Below are 12,977 nucleotides of genomic sequence, written 5' to 3' on the forward strand. Positions count from 1 at the left end.
AGAAACCCAAAGCAACAGAGATTCTGGAAGACAGGAGCTTACAGGGTATCTGCAGGACTCATTTCTGCGGTCAGTCCAGCTCCTCCCGGATCAGTTTTCTCTCCAAGTACCCCTGGGTCCTGCGATCAAATGTGTCAGAAAACTCACTCGATTCCAAATCCTAAAACAAAATTATATTATTTAAAACACATTTTTAAAAAGCAGACTGGTAATTTTGGAAGTCTCATTTTCATCTAAGCACCTACTATACTTTTTTAAGAACAGAAAATAGTGTCTCCAGTGCCATTCTAGTTTGACCATTATGTTTCAGCTCCTCTCCTATTTCCCTTCACCATGCCCTGTGGGAAGCTAACTTCTGTTAAATGAATGGGCAATAAGGGTCACACCCAGTTCTGTTTTAATACATCAACAACTCTCCATGTGCCGCAAAGTTTAATTTGCATAGACAGGCTACTATGAAGCAGGGAAGTGACGCCGGTATTTCCTGCTTAAACACAGAACTGTTTTTAAAGAAATGGGCTTGTTTTGATAAGAGAAGGGCCCAGTGTTTAAAGCTGGTGTAAATAAACAGAAACACGTGGTCTGCGGAGAGACAACATCAAGTGTCAGCAGCTTAAGAAAAAGGGCCAGGCTATTTGCGGGAGGAGCGCAGCCACCGCGGAACGGTGGGAATTCCAAGCCTCAACAAGCCCTCACCACTGGACTATCGGAAACCAGAACGCGCCAACCTCCAAGGCTCCTCCCCAGCCTTCTCCGCCCATTCTTGCCACAGGGTCAATCCTCTCCGAGCCCGGGATACAAGAAACGACTCCTAAATTACCCCACACCGGGACTCTCCAAAGCCCCACCCTGGGGACCCGAAGTTGTGTTTTACCCGGGAAGAAGGAGGGAGATCCGCGAGAAAAAAGGTAACGGTACAGCCCGAGCTGGTCTCTCAGTATAGGTTTGGCCAAAGACCTGAATTAGGCGGGAGAGAAACAGCAGCTTTTTCTCGCGAGACTTCATTGATGACGTAGTAGTTTAGTTCTTCTCATTGGTTGAGGATGCTGTGAGGTCGCAGGGAAAGTAGCGGCGACGCCCCGCCCTCATAGAGGAGCCAATCCTGAGTAGCCGAGGGGACGAACCCCGGAAGCGAAGTTCCCGGCGGCGATTTCCCCCTCCCGCAAGGTAGGTAGCTCTTTCTTATCCGGGGTCCGCTTCCAGCTTGCTTGGCGCCACCTAAGAATTCTTGGGCTCAAAGGGGCGGGTCACCTGTCGACCCCTGCGGAGCCCTGTAAATAGGGCCGCCGCATGGGTCCTAGGTAGAGCAGGAGCGGCTTCCTTGTCCTTAGCAGTTTGGAAGGCCGCAGACTCGACTCCCGGGCCAGTGAAGTGACCGGCGGGGACTGGTGGCCTTCTAGCCTCACTCCCACTCCCGAGATTGAGCATTCGGACTCTAGTTTGCAGGCCTTTCCCTGCGTCCTCTTACTGTCTCCCTGGATCCTTGGTTCAGCACATCTATGTTGCTTTGTGCAGACGGCAGTAAAACAGGGTGCAGTAAAAAATAATGTGAAACTTTTGAATTAGAAAATATGGACTTTAAGTTTCATTGAAAGTTGTTTAATCTATCTGAACCTCAGTGCCTTCACCTGTAAAATGGGGTTTACACACCCCCCACCCCTGTCACTGGGTTGTTTGTGAGGAGTTGATATAGTTTAGATCTCTATGGAATGTGATCTTTAGCAAAACATAGACTGTTTCTTCCTGGTGGGGTATCATCAAATAGGAGTCTTGATGGACTCTTTAAATCCTGAATCAGGAATATGCATCTCGGTTTAACTTTTTAAATCCGCTACAGAATCTTTATATGTAATTAATTTTATCTGAAACAGTAAATTCAAATTATAAGGAGCTTTTTTTTTTTAAGTACTGGATTTATTTTATTTTTTTAATGATTTTTATTTTTTTCTTTATATTTGATTTACAGTGTTCTGTAGTTTTGGGGTTTTTTTTGGGGGGGGACAACACCTGTGGCATATGGAGGTTCCCAGGTCAAATTGGAACTGCAGCTGCCACCCTATGCACAACAACACCAGATCCAAACCATGTCTGCGACCTACACCACAGCTCACAGCAATGCAGGATCTTTAACCCACTGAGCAAGGCCAGGGATCAAACCTGAATCCTCTTGGATACTGGTAGGGTTCATTGCCACTAAGCCACAATGGGAACTCCGAGAGTTTTCATAAAAAGGAGGGGGGGGCCTTAAAATTTGTGCTATAATATTACTATAATTGATATAATTAACAAGTGAACTTAACATTATTTACTGGTATTTATTTAGTGTTTAATGAGTAGATGTATGATCTTTTATGTCGTAAGTTTCAGAGAATAATTTGAGAAAAAAGGAAAAAGTGAGATTATTAGAACATAAAGCCTTTCTGACAGGGTCTCTCTGTTGACTCTGAAACCTGGACAGTTTTTGGAAATCCTTTAGTAAAATTCTTATATTGTGCAACAAAGAAGTAAGTCCAGAGAAGGTACTGATCATATGTGATAGATTTAAACTTGAGTTTACTGCTCTTGGCACTAGTAATAAAGTGTAAAATGTAATGATGCATTTAAGATTGTATCAACTAAAATTTGTGAAATTAGGTAGGAAAAAATCATTGTGTTAGTGGTATGCCTAACTCTTGAGCTTCTCAGAATTAATTTCAAGTAAAATCAAGTGATAGGGCTTTAATTCAGTTTAATTTTGCAAGTATTTCTCTCTTTCTTTGTCTCTCTCTCTCTTTTTTTTTTTTTTTCTTTTTTCTTTCTTTTTTTTCCAAGGCCGCACCTGCAGCATATGGAAGTTCCCAGGCTAGGGGTTAAATCAGAGCTGCAACTGCCAGCCTACAGCATAGCCATAGCAACCAGGATCTGAACCTCATCTAAAACCTACACCATAGCTTGTAGCAACACCAGATTCATAACCCACTGAGCGAGTCCAGGGATGGAACTCATATCCTCACAGAGACTATGTCAGGTCCTTAGCCTACTGAGCCACAGTGGGAACTCTGAATTCTACAGATAGTTCTTAACACCTGCTGTATATAAGTGGAACACAAAGGTAAGTTAAATATAGCTCCTGTCCTTAAGCTGACAGTATTTTAAGAGGCTCAAACAAGAACAAAATTAGATAGTATGTAGCAGCAAAAAAAGTAGAAACGAGAGATGATTTGGAAGCTCAAGAAAGATTTAATGAGATAGGCAACCTCTGAGAAGAATCTTGAAAGACTGGTAAGGTTTCAACAAATATAGTTGGGAAGCCGAGAAATAATATTTTTTAAATATCTATGATTCTCATCTCTTTTATTGAAGTTTAATATGCTGAGTAACTCTCTAAGTTGATATTGGTTTATAAATTATTATGGCAGCCTAGCAGAGTAAATATTTCCTTCAGGAAGCCTTCTCTAATCCCTTAGGACTGGGTTAATGGCCTAGGTTATGACCTTCCTGTATATTCATTGTATCTGGACCTGGTCTTATCATGGTACTCATTACACTGTGTTTGCCAGTCTCACTGACTAGAGAGTAACCTTTTTTTTTTTTTTTTTTTTTTTTTGGTCTTTTTAGGGCCACACCTGCGGCACATGGAGGTTCCCAGGCTAGGGGTCAAATCAGAGCTGTAGCCGCTGGTCTACACTACAGCCACAGCAACGCCAGATCCTTAACCCACCAAGCAAGGCCAGGGATCGAACCTACAACCTCATGGTTCCTAGTCGGATTCATTTCCACTGCTCCATGATGGGAACTAGACAGTAAGCTTCTTGAGATTAATTGTTCATTAATGAACAATACTCAGAGACTGGCACAGACCAAAAATTCTGTTCATATTTGTTGAATGAAGGAGTGAATAAGAGCCAAAATTAAGTTTCAAAACAGGAAACCAACAAAGATCTGTAGTTGCCTATCAGTGAATAAGACTAGGTTTTTTTTTTTTTTTTTTTTTGGCTTTTTGTCTTTTTAGGGCCCACCCACAGCATATGGAGGGTCCCAGGCTAGGGGTCTAATCGGAGCTGTAGCTGCCTGCCTACGCCACAGCCACAGCAATGCCAGATCCTTAACTCACTGAGTGAGCCCAGGGATCGAACCCAAAACCTCATGGTTACCAGTCGGGTTCGTTAACCACTGAGCCATGACTGGAACTCCAAGACTACTTTTTAAAGTAGTGAATTTTTCTAAGCCTAAAATTAATTGCTAAAGTAGGAATAGAGTAATTACTACAGATGTCATTATAAAGATCTCTGCATTGATGAGACATTAGGACATATGTCCTTAGGGGGCTATTCCAGCTCTTAAGAATCTCTGAATCTTGGAAGTAGGGGGTTTTGTTTGTTTGTTTTTAGGAACTAAAAGGTTTTGCATCTGTTCTGTAGGATTTGTGTCTCTAGTTTCTACAAATTGTGTTATTGTGTTAAAGTTTCAAGCATTGTAGTTCCAGTTGAGGCTCAGCTGGTTATGAACCCAACTAATTATCCATGAGGACGCAGGTTCGATCCCTGGCCTTGCTCAGTAAGTTAAGGATCCAGCATTGCCTTGAGCTGTGGTGTATGTCTCACACTCGGCTGGGATCTGGCGTTGTTGTGGCTGTGGCGTAGGCCAACAGCTGCAGCTCCAATTTGACCCATAGCCTGGGAATTTATATATATGCCTTAGGTTCTACCCTAAAAAGCAAAAAATAAAATAGTCTTTAAAAAATAAGCATCAAGCATTAATCACTTAGCATAATATAGCATAGTATCTGAACTAATAGATTCAAAATAGTTATAACCCATTGACTTAGTAGAAGAAAACAACCAAAAAATAATGAATATTAGACCATTAAAAAAAGAGATGAGGAGTTCCCATTGTGGCTCAGTGGTTAACGAATCCGACTAGGAACCATGAGGTTGTGGGTTCGATCCCTGGCCTCTCTCAGTGGATTAAGGATCTGGTGTTGCTATGAGCTGTGGTGTAGGTCCCAGAAACAGCTCGGATCCAGTGTTGCTGTGGCTCTGGCATAGGCCAGAAGCTACAGCTCTGATTAGACCCCTAGCCTGGGAACCTCCATATGCCGCGGGTGCAGCCCTAGAAAAAGAGAAAAGAGAGAGAGAGAGAGAGAGAGAGAGAGAGAGATGACTGAAATCTATCAGCTCCACTATTTGGGTATTAATAAATATCAAAAAGTTTAGTGTTTATTTGTGTGTGTTTGCAATACTTACCTATGCTTTTGATAAAGCTATTTTGCTCCTAATTTTTGTATTTGTGATTTCAGATCTTGATGAATAAGAGAAAGCAGACATAATTCATCCCTGGAAAGATTATTTATACCCTGGCATTTGAAATGCTTTATTATTTAGAATAGTAGTAAAAAATGGAAAAAGAGAAAGTAAATGATGATGGAAAACCAGACCCAGAGGACTCCTTGGACTTTTCTGAACATTTTAACCAACTTGAATTGTTGGAAACACATGGACATCTTATTCCCACTGGTACCCAAAGTCTCTGGGTAGGAAATTCTGATGAAGATGAGGAGCAAGATGAAAAAACTGAAGAGTGGTACCAGTTGCAAGAAAAAAAAATGGAACAAGATCCAAGCAAATTGCTTCTTTGGGCTGCTGAAAAAAATCGGGTAAAGAAAAAAAAAAAAAAGTTAAAGAGGAAACCTTAATTTAATAGAGAAAGCCATGGGAGTTCCCATTGTAGCTCAGTGGTTAATGAACCTGACTAGTATTCATGAGGACACGTGTTCATTCCCTGGCCTCGCTCAGTGAGTTAAAGGATTGGGTGTTGCCATGAGCTGTGGTGTAGGTCACAGACTCAGCTTGGATCCCGTGTTGCTGTGGCTGTGGTGTAGGTTGGCAGCTGCAGCTCCAATTAGACCCCTAGCCTGAGAACCTCCATATGCCATAGGTGCAGCCCTAAAAAGACCAAAAAAAAAAAAAAAGGGAAAGTAAAAGCCAGAAGACCTGTCCCTAAACTTTGCTTTGGTCTGTATCATTGGGCAAATCCGCTGTTTCTGACCCTCTCTCTTCTTATCTATAAAAAATGGCCACCATAATATCTGCCTCTTTTACATAAGATATAGAGGATCAAATGAGGCAATGTACACGAAAGCACATAGTAAGCTACAAGATGACAGGGGTATTTGGGGGGCTTTAAGGATATAATTAACTATAAAGAGAGCAAGCAGTCATCCATATTTTTAAATCATTTATACTAAGTCATTACAATGATCTTAAAGACAAGTACCATTTAAGAAAGAAAGGGTGGGAATTAACATCCCTTAAATCCCAACTCTACTGTGTGCCTTACTACATTTTTTTGCTGAAGTATAGTTGATTTACAATGTTGTAGTAATTCCTCTGTACTGCAGAGTAGCAAAATGATTCAGTTATACATATATGTACACACTTTTTAAAATACTCTTTTCCATAATGGTTTATCGTAGGACATTGAATATATTTTTCTGTGCTGTACACAGGATCTTGTTGATTATCCCTTCTGTGTATAATATGTTACATCTGCTCCCCGCAGCCTCCCATTCCCCCCCTTCTGCATCCCCCTCCCCCTTGGAAACCACAAGTCTGTTCTCCTTGTCTTAGTCTGTTTGTTTCATAGATGAGATCATTTGTACCATATTTTAGATTTCACATATAAGTGATATCACATGGTATTTGTCTTTCTGACTAACTTGACTTACTATGATAACCTCTGGTTGCCTCCCTGTTGCTGTGAATGGCATTATTTCATTCTTTTATATGGCTGAGTAGCCTTACTGCATTATTGATTTCATTCCTATGAGATAGGCACTATTTTTCCCTTTTACAGATGAAGAAGTTGAGATTTGGGAATATTAATTTACCCAGAGTCATCCAAGTAGGATGATCTTAATATCAAAAATCTATTCTTCCCACTTGGCCACTTCTACCTTGTTTAACTCAGCTCCTCCATGTCTGTGTTAATAAACTAATACCTAAGAAATCTTGCATTTGGGGGTAACTTTTTAACCCAAGAGCAGACTGCATCCCACCAGAGGTCCTCAAACCAAACGTAAAGCCACTCCCAGAAAACATGTGTCTCAGGTTGTTTTAGTTAGAAGGAATCGAGCTTCTTAATCTCTAGATTTCCTTGTTACCATGGCATTCTACTGATGAAAGTTTATTTTTTCAGGTTTTATACTTTGTGAAAGTATATTGTTTTGATAACCTTACTACGAAAGATCCGTCTGTTCCATTATTATGTCTTCATCACAGATGAAATATAAAACGTTAAATATAACTCTAGCCTGTATTATTCGTCCAGGACCACAGCTTTTGTGCAATAAGACTTGGACCAGGAGTAAGTGTCTGGTTTGGTATTCAGAGAATCCCGTGCTCAGAATCAGCAGTTTCTGGTGAATACTAACTTGTTATGGTTAGTTGCCCTCTACCCCCACCTCCCAAAGAAAAATGTGATTTTTCTTTTGCAGTCGTCTACTACCAAGGAAGTTTCTAGCTAACTTAACTCAACCTAACACCACTAGACACTTGAATTTTCTTGGTCTCGCGTTGCGTTTTGCGTTGGGTGTTTAAAAGAGCTCTCACTTCCCTCTCAGCTTAGCACTGTGCGGAGACTGCTTTCAGAAAAGGCCACCCACGTGAACACTCGAGATGAAGACGAGTACACGCCACTCCATCGAGCAGCCTACAGCGGCCACTTGGACGTGGTCCGCGAGCTCATCGCGAACGGGGCAGACGTTCATGCCGTGACGGTGGACGGCTGGACACCCCTGCACAGTGCGTGTAAGTGGAACAACACCAGAGTGGCTTCTTTCTTACTGCAGCACGACGCGGACATCAACGCCCAAACAAAAGGTCTCTTGACCCCCTTACATCTTGCGGCTGGAAACAGAGACAGCAAAGACACCCTGGAACTCCTCCTGATGAACCGCTACATCAAACCGGGGCTGAAGAACAACCTGGAAGAAACGGCGTTTGACATCGCCAGGAGGACGAGTATCCATCACTACCTCTTTGAAATCGTGGAAGGCTGCACAAATTCTTCACCTCAGTCTTAACGGTTCTAAGAACTTTCTTAAGTTTCTACGTCCCAGTGCCTCCTTTTGTGTGAGATGTGAAGTATCCCCATAACACAAGGTTGCCGTCCAATGTCTTAAGACAGTGATTCCGTGGTACTCAAGATCCCACCCTTCCAAGTGGACTGCCTGACCTTGACGTCAACATATATTAGAAAGTTGTTTGGATCTATCCTCTAATGATTTCCGTGGAGTTTGTGCTTTTTATCACATCATTTTAACTTACCTATACTGAAAAACTTGTCACAGGTTGTACAGAAAACTAATGATATTTTTGGTGCTGACCCAAGAGAAATGTATTTTTAAATATCCCCATCCTAGATCTTTGTTGAGTATTTAGTATACTGACATGTATTTTTATAAGGTAAGGTAACTCAGAATTTCATTTAAAAGTCTTAAATACACAGGTGCAGTTCAGCAATCTTCTCTGCATTACCAATAGCCATTTGCTTTCATTGGAAACCGTAAGATTCAAGTGACTTACAGAAAAAAAAAATCAAGAAACCTAAATCTTTGTCTTTTAGAACCTAGACCATTTCTGGGAAATAGTCAGCTAGGTGTTTAATCCACGAATGTTCTCTACTGGCCCACTGACCACAGTCTACACAGTCCTGTGGACCGTGCTACCTCGCCCTGTTCAACCTGCACCACCCTTCTTTCTGCTGGTGAGTCAGCAGGACCCTTCAGACACTCTCCCAGCCGTACCTTGGCCCAGGAGGCCAGCATATACCTGCTCTCCAGCTAGTTTCACCTGCCTGCTCCTGCTGATTTGGGCACGGCTCAGCTAGTCTCTCAAGTTCACAGGAAGTGTTCTTTTCCAGGGTCCTCTCACTGTACAAACCACACAAAGTGACAAGGGAAAGGGAATTCGAAGAGTGAAGGGATGATGATTCTATCGGAGCTAGAACCCCAAAGTGGCTCAAGCTCTTATTAAAGGCCACAGTGTGGATAGCAACAAAAGCTTAAATATAACTATTCCAAAAAAATAAAACATTTTGGACAACCAAAAAAAGCATGAATTCTTTTTTTACCTGTGTATCTCTTCCCTGGATCCACAGCATACATTATTTAGTATAATATGCATATATATAATACACATTTTATACATTTAATATAATATACATTTGGTATAACATACATTTATTGAGTATCTACTCTCTTCAGCAGCGGTTTCCCATTGCCTACTTAGCCCCTCTGTGACTAAACCAAAGGGTTTTCTCTTAACTTCCCAAAACCAGAACTAACACGGGAAAGGTAACTAAACCAGTAGCCCTTTGCTTTGGTTATTTTTGTGTGTGTATAGATATATGTGAGTTATCTAAAAATTATACATGTTACCAATTCACCGGAATTTTAAAAAACCAAGCAAAAAGTCAGTTGTAATTGCAAGGGGCAGTTTCTCCATTAAATGACAGAGTAGGAAACTGGAGTTCCCACTGTGGCTCAGCAGGTTAAGAATCCAACTAGTATCCATGAGGATGCGGGTTAGATCCCTGGCCTTGCTCAGTAGGTTAAAGGATCCAGCATTACCATGAGCTGTTGTGTAGGTTGCAGACGCAGCTTGGATCTCTTATTGCTGTGGCTGTGGTGTAGGTTGGCAGCTGTAGCTCCAACTCGACCCCAAGACCGGGAACCTCCATATGCCCTAAGAAGCAAAAATAAAAGAAAGAAAAGGAAATTTGGTTTAGTTATGATAAGAAGGATTTTGTTGGTTTTAAAATACTGAAGACTAGAATCTAGAATAGATACCAAGGTGGTTATAGCATCTACTCTAAAGAAAAAACGATAGCATTAAACATCCCATTGCTTACTCAATTGCCTTATTACTTAAGCAGAAGAAAGACTGAGATGACTTCTGGAAATGTGTTTGAAACCTAGAGAATTAAATACAGAATGTAAAACTTATCTACCCAGATTTTTACTAATATTCCATTAAGTAGCACAAAGTAATATATTACCTTGGGCAATATATTGTTTTACTTCTTTGATAAAGACTTCATTTTTTTACACTAATTTTTTTTTTTTTTTTTTTTTTTTTTTTTTGCTTTTTAAGGTTGCACCTACAGCTTGTGGAAGTTCCCAGGCTAGAGGTTGAATTGGAGCTGCAGCTGCCAACCTACACCACAGTCAGAGCAATGCAGGATCCGAGCCATGTCTGAGACCTACACCACAGCTCATGGCACAACACTGGATCCTTAACCCACTGAGTAAGGCTGGGGATCGAACCCACATCCTCATGGATACTAGTTGGATGCATTACCACCGAGCCACAATGGGAACTACCCCCACTTCTTTTTACATTAAATTAAGTTTTTGTTACAAGAAAAATTTAGTCTTGGGTTTTGCCTCCATCTAGTGGGTATTTTTGTCTTTTCCATTAAACTAAAAAAAAAAAAACATTCTATTTTTATTCTTCATTTTTAATTTTTTTGGAATAAAAAAAGTAAGGAAAATGGTAACCACAGTTAGTGGGTAAAACAGTACATTTTATACTTATTTTAATCAATATTTTATTCCCAAGAAGATTTGAGATGGCATATAATTAGTGGTATGCATGTAATAATTGGAAATAGAAAATAAGAAGCTGTTTAGGAGAAGGAAGGAAATAAACCACCTAAATTAATACAGTTACAATTGACAAATTTATCACCAAGCTTTTTGGTATTCAAGGCAAAAGGAAAGACAATAGGAGTTCCCTTTGTGGCTCAGCAGTAGCAAACCCGGCTAGCATCTATGAGAACGCAGGTTCAATCCCTGACCTTGCTCAGTGGGTTAAAGGATCCCATGTTGCCGTGGGCTGTGGTGTAGGTTGCAGATTTGGCTCTAATTCAACCCCTAGCCTGGGAATTTCCATATTCTGTAAGTGCGGCCCTAAAAAGCAAAAAAAGAAAAGAAAGACAATAATTGCATTATTCTTTATTACTTGATCAAAGTAAACCACACTGTTTTTTATGAGTAAAAATATCTTTAGACCAATATTTTTCTAGCTAAAATATGCTTAATTTTTGTATAATTTTGTGGAGTTATAGCAAACACAGTTCGGAAATCTTGATGAATTCTACAGAGTCAACGCACCCATTTAACTACCATCTAGAACAAGCTGTAGAACAAAACCTGCATCCCTAAAGTCTAGCTTGTGCTCCCTCTCCCCAAGCTCCCTCAAAGGTAACTACTGTTCTAACTTCTAGCACCATTATTTCTTTCTGCCTACATAAAAAGAATAATTTAGGAGTTCCCGTCGTGGCGCAGTGGTTAACGAATCCGACTAGGAACCATGAGGTTGCGGGTTCGGTCCCTGGCCTTGCTCAGTGGGTTAACGATCCGGCGTTGCTGTGAGCTGTGGTGTAGGTTGCAGACGTGGCTCAGATCCTGCGTTGCTGTGGCTCTGGTGTAGGCCAGTGGCTACAGCTCCGATTGGACCCCTAGCCTGGGAACCTCCATATGCCGCAGGAGCGGCCCAAGAAATAGCAAAAAGACAAAAAAAAAATAATAATAATAATAATTTATTATATATATTTTTGTGTTTGCTTCTTTCACTAACCATTATATCTGGGAGATTCATCTATATATTTGCATGAAGAAGGATCTTGTTCTTTTTCATTGTTTTATTCTGTTATATGAACCTGGGCTACAATGATGAAAGCGTGAAGTCCTAATGATTGGAGCACCAAGGAATTCCCTAGAACATACCACGTATAAAAACTAACTCGAAATTCATTAAAGACATAAACATATGACCTAAATCTATAAAACTTCTAGAAGAAAACACAGGGGAAAGTCTCCATAACACTGGTCTTGGCAATAATTTCTTGGATATGGCACCAGAAGTACAAGCAACAGAGGTGAAAATAGACAAATGGACTATATCAAGTTCCAAAACGTCTGTACATCAAAGGCAATAATCAACAGGGTGAAAAACAACACAGGATGAGACAAAAATATTCACAAATAACATAGCTAATAAGGGGTTAATTATCCAGAATATACATAAAGAAATTCTACAACTCAAAAACAAAAGAACACACACACAAGGAATACAAAACAAATATCCTGATTTTTAAAAATGGAAAAAGGACTTGAGTGAATATCTCTTCAAAGAAGATGTACAAACGGCCAATAGAGAAAAAAGAGATTCCAAAAAATAATTCAATAAAAAGTCTTTAAAATGAAAGGCATGCATTTCTAGATTGGAATGATCTGCTGAGTGCCCAGGAAAATGGTTGATTTGTACCCACATTAAGATGTATCATCATGAAATTTCAGAACAATGAGGACAAAGGGAAGATGTTTGTCTCATGTTTCTAGAAAGAGCACATCCTATCCAAGGGGTCAGGAATAGAATGGCAGTAGAATTCTCCACGGCAGCAATAGATACCAAAAGACAATAGTGCAATGACTTTAAAATTCTGAGGGAAAATTCTTTCCATCTAGAGCTCTTTTCCAGCTAGACCCCTGCTTTAGTAGAGCATAAAATAAAGACACTTTTAAACCTGTAAAGGACTTGGACATTTTATCTTCCACATACCATTTCTCAAAAAGCGCCTGGAGATATGCTTCACCAATAAGTAAACCAAGAAAGAGAAGAAGACAGAATCCACAAAGCAGGGGTTCGATGCAAGTGAGAGGCATGATGGTGAAGGGAAGTCCTTAGACAATAGCTGTGCAACCGCAGGTCTGGAGAGCAATCAGTGCAGATTGAAGCAGATCGGAGGTCTCTTTGGAAGGAACTTTTTCAAGATGATGAAACTGATAATTTCCTCCTGTGTTTGAACATATTAAGAGATTTAACAAGGAAAGTTTGGGAATTAGTGATTAAGGACATTAAAAATCAAGCAAATTAAAATGCAAGGCAATTACTGACTGCAGGTAATTTAAAAAGAGTGTACAGAAAGAGGAG

The 12,977-nt window shown here is 40.4% G+C and overlaps 2 protein-coding genes across 7 annotated transcripts in view; one reads left to right on the top strand and one right to left on the bottom strand.

The window, feature by feature from the left end:
* The window catches only part of MRE11 (MRE11 homolog, double strand break repair nuclease), a 62,153-nt gene extending 61,202 nt beyond the window's left edge, over nucleotides 1-951 (bottom strand). For all 4 annotated transcript variants that reach the window (XR_014815015.1, XR_014815016.1, XM_003129788.6 and 1 more), the window contains exons 1-2: nucleotides 875-951; nucleotides 43-160 (exon numbers count right to left, since the gene is read on the bottom strand). Coding sequence is in view for 1 of the 4 variants with exons in the window: in XM_003129788.6 (XP_003129836.3) it covers nucleotides 43-62 (20 nt within the window). In the remaining 3 variants the exon portion in view is untranslated. The remainder of the gene's footprint in view (nucleotides 1-42; nucleotides 161-874) is intronic.
* On the top strand, nucleotides 746-9,092 carry ANKRD49 (ankyrin repeat domain 49). Of its 3 annotated transcripts, none has more exons than XM_084975733.1 (3): nucleotides 746-908; nucleotides 5,279-5,635; nucleotides 7,601-9,092. In XM_084975733.1, exons 2-3 carry the CDS (start codon nucleotides 5,378-5,380, stop codon nucleotides 8,060-8,062), a joined length of 720 nt encoding a protein of 239 aa, XP_084831859.1. In that variant the 5' UTR covers nucleotides 746-908; nucleotides 5,279-5,377; the 3' UTR covers nucleotides 8,063-9,092. The 3 variants fall into 3 exon arrangements, with proteins under 3 accessions (XP_084831859.1, XP_084831858.1, XP_003129838.1); XM_084975732.1 differs by lacking the exon at nucleotides 746-908 and adding an exon at nucleotides 1,140-2,177; XM_003129790.5 differs by lacking the exon at nucleotides 746-908 and adding an exon at nucleotides 1,140-1,167.
* Nucleotides 9,093-12,977: the final 3,885 nt, after the last annotated feature.

Source organism: Sus scrofa, chromosome 9 (assembly GCF_054392235.1).
Source record: "Sus scrofa isolate SSC_HxYL_T2T_F1_AM1 chromosome 9, Sscrofa_HxYL_maternal_Yorkshire_Landrace_v2.0, whole genome shotgun sequence".
Lineage (NCBI taxonomy): Eukaryota > Metazoa > Chordata > Mammalia > Artiodactyla > Suidae > Sus > Sus scrofa.